Source organism: Nesoenas mayeri, assembly GCF_963082525.1.
Source record: "Nesoenas mayeri genome assembly, chromosome: 2".
Classification (NCBI taxonomy): domain Eukaryota; kingdom Metazoa; phylum Chordata; class Aves; order Columbiformes; family Columbidae; genus Nesoenas; species Nesoenas mayeri.
The window spans coordinates 108750741-108763786 of NC_137543.1; the positions used below are offsets into that span (position 1 = coordinate 108750741).

The following is a 13046-nucleotide window of genomic DNA, read 5'->3' on the forward strand; positions in this document are numbered from 1 at the left end:
AAGGTAATACAAATAAAGATATATTTCAGTTGGTGCTGGGTGTGCATGCAAGTGTTTAAAGATACAGTATCATTGTCTTGTATTTTATGTATGCTATTTACTGTCTAATAACTCCTCCTAACATTTTATTCTTCTGATACAATTGTGTACTTTCGTTGGTGTTATGTAATATTGCAAGTGTGTAGACAATACTGATAGTTAGTCTTTGACTGGGGTTTTTGTTTAGTTTTGTTCTATTAAAAAAAGTCCCTGCATTCGTTTTGTTTGTCTCTTTGAGGACCGTCGGGTCCAAGCTTTTGCTGCTCCCAAACTGCAAACAAAAGCAAAATAACTGGGAGAAGGAAATTTTTTTCCCATTCCAGACTGAATTCTGATCACACGTGCAGGATTGCAGTCAGAATCCACAGACCGCTCCTGTCAGCTACGGGCTGGAAGGAGACGTCTGAGCCTCGCAGAACATAAACACTGCTATAGTGTGCAGGGAATTTTTCACCTCCCCCCCCCCAATAATTGATGGGGGAGGAAAAAAAAAATAAAAGAAAAAGGCAAATAAGTTGGTTCTAACTAAACAGATAATTTTAATCACAAATTTGCTGGGAAAAAGAGGGAAAAAAAAAAAAAAAGGTAGGGGGAATTTTATTTCCTAACTCTAACCCGAATACTTTCAGGGTTGGCTCATTCTGATTTTTGTCTTAATATAAAATAAGCAATATGTGATTTTCATACAAATAATTAGAAAAAAAAATTATCTGTTTTTAATTATATTACTAGCTGAGTGATTGGGGGAGGGCGGATGTTCCATTATTTTTTTTTTCTGCCCCCTCTAACTTACTGGAGTTTAATATCTTGATTCATAAGGGAAGAAACATGGAGGTGAAAAAAAATCAACTTAGAAACATTAGCCAAAAAGTGTTTTTAAAATATTTAACCACCAGTTAATAGAGAGATGGCACTTTTTAATTTTAAGACTGCTTTCGCTTTCCTCATTTTTTTCACACAGGGGAATGTGGATTAATAAAATGTCTGTATTGCTTTATCATGTTTTGCATTCCTTTAAATTCCATAGTGGCGATGGTTTGAAGGGCTTGTTTAAAAATAAAATAAATGAGCAGGGAGCTAATTGTACCTTTTAAATACTGATTTACTCCATACTTATCTATGAGAAATGTGGCTTTTTAGTTCCAAGATCCTGAATGTTTCAGGTGATTTTAAAATATTGAACAGCTTTTATTTTTTAAAAAGTGGAACTGGAATTGGCATTTTATGTAAAAAAAAAAAAATATAGATGGATAGATAGGTTGTGCATTTATACATATACACACACTTATACCTAGAGCGTGCATGCAGACACACAAAAGGTGCATGAGGATGTGTGTTTAAGTCGGCAAACTTTGAAAATGGAAATATTTAAATATTGTGCTGGCATTCTTTCAGGTAACTTAAGATTATAGAACCATGTTAACACTACCGTTTGATGAGTCTGTTGTAATGCCAGAATCCCAGATGTGCAGAAAGTTTTCCAGAGAAAGTGATGATCAAAAGCAATTGAAGAACCCCGAAAGCTTTTCAAAGCAGATTGTGCTCAGAGGAAAGAATATTAAAAGATCTCCTGGAGAAGACACAGAAAAAGAGGAGGAGGAGGAAGAGAGAGAAGAGGAGGATGAGAATGGCTTGCCCAGGCGAAGGGGCCTTCGGAAAAAAAAGACGAGCAAGATAAGGATGGAAAGGATCAAATTCAGGCGACAAGAAGCCAATGCTAGAGAGAGGAACCGGATGCACGGCCTTAACGACGCCCTGGACAATTTAAGGAAAGTGGTGCCCTGCTATTCTAAAACACAAAAACTGTCCAAAATAGAAACTTTAAGACTAGCCAAGAACTACATTTGGGCTCTTTCTGAAATCCTGCGAATTGGCAAGAGACCCGATCTGCTCACGTTCGTCCAAAACTTGTGCAAGGGTCTGTCCCAGCCAACTACAAACTTGGTGGCGGGATGCCTGCAGCTGAATGCCAGAAGTTTCCTGATGGGCCAGGCAGGTGAAGGCGCCCATCACACCCGCTCGCCATACTCCACTTTCTACCCCCCCTACCACAGCCCCGAGCTCAGCACCCCCCCGGGGCACGGGACTCTCGACAACTCCAAGTCCATGAAACCCTACAATTACTGCAGCGCTTACGAGTCCTTCTATGAAAGCACTTCCCCCGAGTGTGCCAGCCCACAGTTTGAAGGTCCCTTAAGTCCTCCCCCAATTAACTATAATGGGATATTTTCCCTGAAGCAAGAAGAAAGCTTGGACTATGGCAAAAATTACAATTATGGCATGCATTACTGTGCAGTGCCACCCAGGGGTCCCCTTGGGCAGAGCTCTATGTTCAGGTTGCCTACAGAGAGCCACTTCCCTTACGACTTACATCTGCGCAGCCAGTCTCTCACCATGCAAGATGAATTAAATGCAGTTTTTCATAATTAATGAGGAAAATGAAAATAAACAGTGGTCATTCACCTCCCCATCTAATTAAGAGCAAGCAGATGCTTGGGCACTGCATAATTGGCACAACTCTATTTAACGTGTTTACTAGTTCCTAAAGTGTGTTTCAACTATTGTGGGGATTTTCTATGTATTAATAAACCCTTTTTCCGATAAGTATTTTTCCTTTCGTTTTTTTGTCTGTAAACACTGTGAGATTCTGTTTCCTCCCAGAGGTTATTTCCACCCCCCATTTTTTTTTCTTTTTATTTCCCAATTTGCTTGATTTGTTGAGCAGTGTGTCTGAACAATATCGCTGAAATAAAAGCATACACACTGTGTAAAGTCAATGTTTATTTTGATTGTACAGTAATTATACAAATGCATGTTATTCAAATCAGATAAATTAAAATGATGTATTTATAATTGGTAGAAAATATATATTATGTATTTGAGGAGAACTGGATTAAAATTATTCAGAACTTTAAAGAAACTATCTCAGAACTGAGATGGGCTTGCAATATGCAGAGGTGAGAGTGCAGCAATATTGAAAGCTATGCAAAAAATGAAAAAAAAAGTAAACATAAAACAAAACAGTTTTTTTGTTTGTTGTTTTTGAGCAAGCTAAGGAAAATCAGTGATACTGTCACTGAGACTATTCAGTCTGACCTTTAGAGTGTTGCTGGCAGGGGGCACATGCTAATATTTTAGAAGGTGGTGTTGAAATTTTGCCTCAGTTATTTTGACCATATATTATCAGCACTTTTTTGTATTATTCTGACTTCAGATGTAAAGGTTTGTTATAACAATGTATAATTGTGGTTTCTCACTACGTACTTTAAATGCAATTAAACATAGATGTTTCCACTTTAAAAATACATCTATTAGCTGTGATACTGTATTGTGCCTGATACTTATTATTTCACAGTATACAGCTGCCTTTAGTCTTGCCTACACAGCTTTCTTCCCCACACCCCCGTAGCGCTTGAGCCTGGGGATGGAAATCATGAATTATCGGGCAAACCTTGCACTATTTTCAGAAGGACATATTAGCGACACAGCAAAAGCAGACCCAAAATACCACAGAAACAGCTGCACGCTAAATGAAACACAGGTTAGAGGAAGAAGGTAACACTATAGCTCAACAAAATGCTGAATTTGACACTGGAAAGGGCCATGAGCTGACACACAGGCCACCAGCTGCCCCTCCAGCTCTGGCTTGTGGAGGGTGCAGGAGTGCGGGAAACGTAAAAACTGCAGAGCAAAGGACTCCCTGAACATTGCTAAACTTAGTCTTAGCTAATAAACAGCACCAGTAAGCTACAAATGTGTCTGCAACCCACAGGATTTCAGTAGCTACAGGGATCTGCGTGGCCCCTCACAGCTTAACAGAGTTGAGCTCACCTGAGCCTCAGCCTTTTTCTAACCGCTACATGAGTGACAAAAGGAACATACAATTCTACTAAAAACCAGCAGCTTTTTATATGTGTGAGTCAATAAGACCTCTTGATTTTGAGGGATAAATAGCAGCCGACGAGCATTCACCTGAAGAAAATGCTATGCTATGAAAGAACATGGAATAATTTTTTAAAAACTATATAAAAATGCGCAAATGCCTTCTGCAAGTTAGAGACCCCCTTGCTGAATCACAGTCAGGGTCACGGTTTGCTAATGACACATCAAGCTCGGACCCTCACTTGAGTATGCAGCTTGACAAAGGGGGGATCCAGCAATTTTTCCTGATAATTTCCCTTATTTCACAAGCAGGACTTGTTGTTAACAATCTGCTGTGACAAAGTATTGCAGTTCCTTGAGGACAACAGCAGCCTGACATTCATCTCTATCCCAGCTGCTGGAAAGGGATAACAAGTCCCAAAGTTTAGATCGGGGTCTAAATGCTTCCAAGCTTGCAGACGGAGGGGGCAGACATCAGATTTTAGTCAGCCAGCATCCTCTCTAGACACATTCATCATGTCCAGAATAGAGCCTTTTGAAGCAGAGTCTTGAGCCATGGTTTGGGAGGTTTGGTTCAGGATTATCCCACCTTTCATCAGGGTCAGGGAAAGGTACAGGCAGTGGTTTTCTGCCTTGGATGAAAGGTGATTGTGATGACTATCAGCTCAAAATCATCTCCAGGCGTTTTACACCACATATAGAAGAGGTTTGGGGAAACAAAAGAGGCTGAAATAGATTGTTTTTGCTGCTATTCAGAATTAGCTGATATTCAGAAAATTGAGGAAAGGTGACAGGAGAGAGCAGAAGGAAGAAGAAGCCAGTCAAGGAGAAGAAACCACAAAGTTCTGGGCACAGGTTTGCACAAAGAGGCACTGAGATATACTAGTATATCACAAGGGACCATAGGGAAGTGGACCTAGTAAGAGGGCATCCTTTGGAGGGTGTGAGAGAGATGCCCTCCCAGTCTGCACTATCAGCAAAAGTATCTAACCAAGTTTTTAAGAGGAGCCTCGTCCTGTCGCTGCACCGGGAAAGGGTGCGTTTGCGTAAACTGAGAGTGAAGCGAGGAGGCAGCTGTAAAGTCCTGCACCGAGGGAAGAAAATGCCTGCCATAATACATTCAGCAGGCGCCCGAGGGGTGTTAAGACTTCAGGCTCTGCAATCTGGGGGTCTCCAGCTCTGTGGCCCTATATTAACTCAATAACTCATGGGCCAGTTCCAGTTTCGCCTTCTGGCAGCAGAAGCAAAGAGAAAGGGGAAAAAAAAATTATCCCTGCCAGTTCGGATCTTTCTCGCTCACTCCACGACAGATGGGGAGGCAATTCGCAGCCAGATTCCCCCTCTGGTAGCTCAAGGCGGGCACCAAGCTTGCTCAGGGCATTGCAAATTGGAAAGCCAGTCCAGAATAAATAATGGAGCAAGTCATAGAAAAATATTGAGACAGCATTAAAAAACCCGACATTGCCTGTCTAGGGGGGTATGGATTATTTAGAGATATGGAGGTAGGAGATTCCCTTGAGAGCAGGCTCTCTTGCATACCTTCTCTTTCATGCACAGAACAAACATTTCTGTGCTCCTTCGCCGGCCAGTCACAGAACATAAGGTGCTCCGAGCTCTGACATGATTTATAAAAGCCTTTGAAGTCGCCTTATTTTAGAGAACAAATCGAGCATCGAGAAAGTTCTAGTGCTCTAAACTCCCAGGAATAAAAGCCAGTGGGTTTCTTTACCCACTCTCTGCTTTATAAGGTTTGTCTCCTTTCAACCTCATTCATACAGCAAAACAAAGCTGCTCATTTCTGCCTGCCTTGCTCTCCTCTTAACTGCCTCCACTTCCTTGAGGATGAAAATATGTAAAATAGCAACTGCTCCAGAAAAGTTAGGTGAGAAGTTACTGTTCTCCCCTGTCCTCTAGCACAAGATTAATGAAACCTTCTGTCAGTTTTAGAGGTGGGAACCCCAAAGCTGGCAAAAGAAAAGCTATTTCATACATGGTTTTGTTACACAGCAGAACTCTGTTATTTATTAATTCCCCAAGTAACATTTTAGTGAGATTTTTTAAAAGTACTGTATGTTTTTATGGTATCAGAAATACACTAATTATTTAGGAATGGCTGTACTGCTTAAGGTTAAACATCCACCTAGCCCAACATCCTATTTTGTACATGAGGGCATTAAGAAAAAACAGGCATCTAAAAATGCCAGAACAGGGTGAAGAAAATAAATATTTGTTTTACTAATAAAAATGCTGGAAAAGAAACTAAACATCATGTTCCAGGATTTCAGCCAGTCCTGTCAAAGACAGGGATGTGCCTGAATTGGAAAGAGGGGTGGGAGGTATGGCAGTGTATTGCAGGGTTTGCACCCTTTCTTCTGCAACACTGGGCTCACCAGTAATCACTGAGTAGGATGAACTGGGTAACACTAAGCTGTACCTCTGAACTTCATCTCAAAAAAAGAAAATCATCAGGAGTAAGGTTTAAAACCAGTGGCCTCAGCCTCACAGTCCTGCAAATGCCAGTGTGACCGCAAAGATAGAGGGAGGGGTAATCACTGCTTTGCCAGACTTCAGAGGAGATCTCAAAGCTCCTTGTGTTGCAGTAGGAATACTCTCATTTTAGGACACATCCTGGCTGTGTTCCCTTTGGGAATGTCTGCATTTTTTCACTTCATAGCTATCTGCACAAAGATTTTTCAAATGTATGGAGATTGCACAGGCACAAACGTGGCGGCAGGTTTTTTTTTCTGTGCTAGCAATTCCCGTTCCCATTTACACCCCTACTTTACTATTTACCCCTTTGCCTGTAGGGCTCTCAAATGGCAGCAAATTAAGTGAAATGCCATCAATAAAGATGAATGAAATCCCAGTGAAACACATGGTAGAATCTTTCCTTGCAAAAGCAAATAATACTTGCCTAAATTAAAAAGTAGCTGCACGGTTTTGTTTTTCAGACTGTGAATCTAGCTTAACTCAAGCCTACAGTTATATTTTATGGTCTATACCCAAGGTCAAAGCAGGTTTAATCCTGCTAAGAAAAGCTTCCTGCTTTTGATGTACGAGTAGCAGAGATAGTACTGTTTAGGGCAGAATTGTCATGAAAGCAGTTCCCCTTATAAAATTTCAGCAATTTCCAAATTAAAAGCAAAAACAACCAACCAAGCAAGCATAGAAAAACAAAACAAAACAAAACAAAACACACACACACAAAAAACCAACAACCCTCAATAATCTGTCTGTGGGTCTGACCCAGAGCTGAACCATGGCAGCAGGTTGTGATTTTGCTCTGGAGAGACACAGATCAGCGTGGCAAACAGCTGGCACCATGCCACCGCAGAATCTCAAGGGCAGACCTGTCGTGTCTCACTGATACAAATCTAACTACCATACACAGGGCTGCCATGCAGAATCGCACTCCCAAGCCCTCTCCGCTGCACAATCAGACCTGAGCGAGTCATCTCACAAAATTCTTGCACGTTATGCCAAGAGGATGGCCTATTTTCCTGCAGAGCCTTCCTCCTTACCCCAAAGGATGTGCAAGAACAAGCTAGTAAAAGGGAAAGGAAAGCCAAATTCACAAGCAAAACGGTCTGGGATTTCTTTCTTTTCTTTTATGCATCCAGTGTGGAGTCTCTGTGACTCGCAACTGGCTTTGAATTGGCATCACCCACAAAGGTAGTTAGAGATTTGTGAAGAGGTTTCCTCCCTCCTTTCCCCCAAAACATCGTTTTCTCTTGTCTGTTTTCGTTTGTCACTAGCTCTGTAGACTTCCACATTCATCCCTGTAACTCTGCTACCAGCACTAATTAATTCTAGTGCACCATGTATGTAGAATATAACATATAGAAACAAGCCAGGTCTAGCTATACTTGAAATTCTGGACTACTTCAGAAGGCTAAAAAAAAAAAATAAAACAAGAACATTTAAGCAGAAAAGGAACCTTTATGATTTATTATTTCCCTAGGATATTCAGTGTAGCGTCATCCCCACCCCAGCCTGGTAGACACTCTACTTTCTGATATTCTGGTGTTTGGGGTCTTTTTTTTGTATTTCTCTATAGCATTACTAAGTAGACTTTTTGTTGTGATTTTTTTTGTTTTGGTTTGGGTTGTTGTTTTTTTTTTTTTTTTGGGGGGGGGGGTTGGATTAGAATTGATTAATATGTGAAATATTATTTTTCGAAATGATGAAATTTCCTGGTCTATATGTATACCTACAGCTAAACGGTTATAATTCTGAAGTGCTTGGACATTCTGTTTGCAAATGAAAATTATAATAATCAACTGAATTGGAAGGCTTTATACAGACAGAGATTCTAGGCTAAACCAGAGATTATAACATAAATTTTGCACTCTTGAAAGCAGGAACATGAGGGCTTGGGTCTGCTCTTGTTCCATGGGAGTTCAGTAGATACCAGATTGGATTTTAAATCACACGGGAAGCTAAACGTAGCCTTATCCACCACGTTATTTATTTACAGCCACATGAGCAGATGCATAATGCTTAGACGCAACTGAAATGACATTTCTGTTGGGCAGACAGCTTGCAAACAAAGAAACTGTGATGGGATCTTCCTCAGAATCCAGGGGAAAACTCACATGAATACTAGTGGATATTTGCCCTGCACTGGGAGAAATGCATGTGGGAAAGAAAAGCATTGTCCAGACACTAAGAACAGCAGGAGCAGGACTCTTGCTAATTTTAATAATTAAGCAATTGAGATTACATCCCCAAATTCTGAGGGAGAGTCCATGTCAGTCACGATGCAAAGCCCTTTCCCCCTGGATTCAGGAAGAGAGCTGCTCTTGTGCTTGGCATCTTTGTCTTGATAAGGGGCATTATTTCAGAGAAGTAAATATATTCCTCACAATAGATGTAATAACCATTCTGGTGGACTTCGCACTCATCCATGCACACACAGAGACACGCCTACACCCACTGAGAAGCAAATTTTGCAGAGCCCCATCAGAAAGTGAGGAAATTTTTTGACTGAATGCCCAAAAGGGCACAAAATTTAGGACTGTGATAGACAGTGAGTGAATAGCCAGTATAGGTCTAGACACCAGTTCCCAGGTGTTTAGCTTTACAAACTTTCAGCCCATGGATTCAAACTAGTCATAACCATCATGTTTCCTTCACTCCTAAATTTCATATATTCTTACTCCTTCTAAACATTCAGGTTTTTCCCTTACACGATAAAAAAAATAAAAGTGCAGCCAAAAGGATAACCCTGTCCCCATGCCTCATCTCATACTCTCTTTTTAGGAGAGGCTTAAGATAACTAAACCCAGAAATCAGAATGACAAATATTGCAGCCACAGAAACACAGCCCCAACATAACAAGCAACACAGGATGTGAATAAATGCCACCAGAAATATGACCAGGGATGTCCTGGCAAACAGAGTAATTCAGTGTAGGATGCACCATGGTACCCAGTGGAAACACTGGTAAGGAAGCACTTGGCTTCTACGGGGAATAAAGCAGTTTCACGACGAGTTCAGAGAGTTACCTCCTCAGGAACAGGCACATTAAATGTGAGCTGGGGGCCAGTGTGCTCTGCCTGGACAGGAAGAATGTCCCAGCTCCAACTCTATCTATCCCTATTTTGAATGATGATGTTGCTTTGCACAGCAGGTCATCTACCCTGTAACAGTTACTTCAGTCTTCATGCTGGATTAACAGGCACTTCACAACAGCTGAGCCTGCAAAAGATGCCCTAGAGGAGATGTGTTGCTGTACAATACATCCACATCTTACTTAATCACGGGTTCCCCGTACCCTCAGGTACTCACACAGATGTCAGTGCATTCTGTAAGATGGTGACTCCACCATGAGTAATGGCCACTACCACAGGCACAGTCTTATGGAAAAGCTCTTCAGTGGTTCATTTAAGCCATACCTAGTGGCCTCCATGAGAGACTAACAGTACAAGCTGCCTGAGCGCAATATCTCGCTGCTACCGTGATCATATTCCCTATTACTCTATTTCTATCCGTGTGTTGGGATGTGCCCTCCCTTCAAATTTAGCATTCTTCTGGGCAAAAATGACACCAGCAGCATCAGTATTAACATATTAGATATGTTATTAATGGACCAAGGCATAAGACAAGATATTTTCTACAGGACCACATGCATTGGAGGCCAGTATCTAGTGGAGTGCCTCAGGGGTCAGTACTGGGGCCAGTATTATTCAATATATTCATTAACGATTTAGATGAGGGAATAGAGTGTACTATCAGCAAGTTTGCTGATGACACTAAGCTGGGAGGAGTGGCTGACACGCCAGAAGGCTGTGCTGCCATCCAGCGGGACCTGGACAGGCTGGAGAGTTGGGCAGGGAATAACCTAATGAAATTTAACAAGGGAAAGTGTAGAGTCCTGCATCTGGGCAGGAACAACCCCAGGTTCCAGTACAGGTTGGGAAATTACATATTAGAGAGCAGTGTAGGGGAAAGGGACCTGGGGGTCCTGGTGGACAACAGGATGACCATGAGCCAGCACTGTGCCCTTGTGGCCAGGAGGGCCAAAGGCATCCTGGGGTGTATTACAAGGGGGGTGGTTAGTAGATCGAGAGAGGTCCTCCTTCCCCTCTACTCCGCCCTGATGAGACCCCATCTGGAATATTGTGTCCAGTTCTGGGCCCCTCAGTTCCAGAAGGACAGGGAACTGCTGGAGAGGGTCCAGCATAGGGCAACAAAGATGATTAAGGGAGTGGAGCATCTCCCTTACAAGGAAAGGCTGAGGGAGCTGGGTCTCTTTAGTTTGGAGAAGAGGAGACTGAGGGGTGACCTTATTAATGTTTATAAATATATAAAGGGTGAGTGCCTCGAGGATGGAGCCAGGCTCTTCTCGGTGGCAAACAATGATAGGACAAGGGGTAATGGGATCAAGCTGGAACACAAGAGGTTCCACTTAAATTTGAGAAAAAACTTCTTCTCAGTGAGGGTGACAGAGCACTGGAACAGGCTGCCCAGGGAGGTTGTGGAGTCTCCTTCTCTGGAGACATTCAAAACCCACCTGGACATGTTCCTGTGCGACCTCACCTAGGCGTTCCTGCTCCAGCAGGGGGATTGGACTAGATGATCTTTTGAGGTCCCTTCCAATCCCAAACATACTGTGATACTGTGATTTCTAGCACTCCCAGACTGCAAGCATACACTGACCATCATCCTTTGCCTTCTTACACTCACCGATGAGATGTCTGGGATGCAACTTCTCCTCCAAAAAGAATAAGTTATTGGCAAGGAAGGATGACACACGTGGAGGGATAGCTCCTGCGCTCATATATCCCAGGTCAGTGTTGTGCCTGTCACTTCTCTTCTGCAGGCCAGTTTGTATGAAGGCAGCAGCACACAATATGGAGTCTTTGCTTAGTTTGTCGATTTCACCCTGTGATTTACCCCAGCTGCTGCATCATGGGTAGATAATATGGTCTGCAGACCACTCAGTTGCTAAGTGACATTTTACTTTGAAATGTCTAGAGAAATATTAATAAACTCAGTCTCAAATTATAATCTAGCATTATTTTTTAAAAAAGAAAAATAATCCTAAGATTTGTTCCTAAATGTATTTAAATCTTACCAGTGAACATGATGCTGGTTATTAAAAAGTAATTCTGGAGAAATTAGCTTGCAGCTACAAAATTAATATAATTCATTTATTACTTGCAGCCACAAATCAAAATGCTGTTAACACTGTTGCATGCAATTTAATATGCACAGTAAGTTTCCATATGGCTTCAATTTTAGGTTCCCTGGTCACTACAGAGGCTCATTTGCAGAACGGTCTGTAGGCATATGAAGTCAGCTTGTGTTCACTGACACAAAAGTTGTTCTAGATGGTTCCTACATAGGCAAACAGTCCAAATAGTTCCAAAACCACTAAGACCATTTGGGATTATCATATCCTATATAAGACCAAGGAATATCTACATGCAGTCATAGGACCATGGATATAACCAGTCTTTATAAAAAAGGCATCTGAAGTCAGACTGCTATTACAGTTCAACCTCCTAACCATGAAGGCACATTTTTTTAAAAGCACTGAGTATCCAGTACCTCTTTTGGAGCAAATGGGACCAAAACATAACCGTAAGATGACACAACACCAACGCTGTCTACAAAGCTTAAAAACAACTGAAAAGCTGAAATTTTGACAGTGACATACAGGTTGACTGTTAGTGAAGTACTGCTGAGATTGTACATAATGTACGTGGAGTCGTGCATACACTGTGATTAGTTTGAACAGATCAACTAGATAAAGGCAGTATGTTGCACATACATGTCATTTTCAGCAGGCTTATTGCAGACCCTTGTCATGTCTGGATGAGTGACAGTGCTTGTTCAAAGCTATCTCTCTTTTGCCTTCTTCAGGCACTAAGACCACACCAAACTCCAGCAACACCAGGCTTATCATTGCCTGACACAGCCCACTGAAGAATGGTTACAGTGGATTTATGCCCCTAGATTCAAGCCTGATTGATCAATTGCCTGATTGATCAATTGCCTGACTGATTGCAAGAACAATAAACTGAGCTCTTTCCAAAGAAGAGCAGGCCAAGAACACCAGCATCCCACGCCACAGCTCTAGTCACCAGGCTGTAAACCCACACAGGTCACAGCAACACGCAATTCCATCCTTCTCCTTCCTCACAAAAACCTGACCCAATGAAGTCTCTCTCATAACCAAAGCAAGATATTTCAAAGTGCATTTGCTTTGTTGTAAGTATTTTTTACCAGCTTTGCTAATAACATCGCTGGAGACTCCCAGCGTGATTTCTGTTGCTTCAAACAGGCAACTGGCATCAACCATGGCATGGTGGCCAGCACTAGGTCAACCAGGCCAAAGTTATAGGCACAGAATTATCTTTTTTTCATTAACAGCACTTGCAAATGAACCTTTGCCTCTTGTCCAGTAGGTCAGCAGCTGGTTTGGTTCAGCACTGTTCAGCTGTGCATTGGTTGCTGTTCTACTGAGAAACCACATCAAACATAGCCCAAGTCATATCCAGCTCAGAATGAGAGGGCATGGAGTTGGGGCAAAAAAAGAGCATTTCACATCATGAGGCTATGGTACATCAAGTAACAGCCTTCAGTTACTGAGAGCTCCTAGCAGAGGCATGAACACC

The 13046-nt window shown here is 42.0% G+C and overlaps 1 protein-coding gene across 1 annotated transcript; it reads left to right on the forward strand.

Moving 5' to 3' along the window:
- Window positions 1-1455: 1455 nt before the first annotated feature.
- Window positions 1456-2469, forward strand: NEUROD6 (neuronal differentiation 6; the record flags this gene model as incomplete). Its single annotated transcript, XM_080340260.1, has 1 exon — window positions 1456-2469. One exon carries the CDS (start codon window positions 1456-1458, stop codon window positions 2467-2469), a length of 1014 nt encoding a protein of 337 aa, XP_080196386.1.
- Window positions 2470-13046: the final 10577 nt, after the last annotated feature.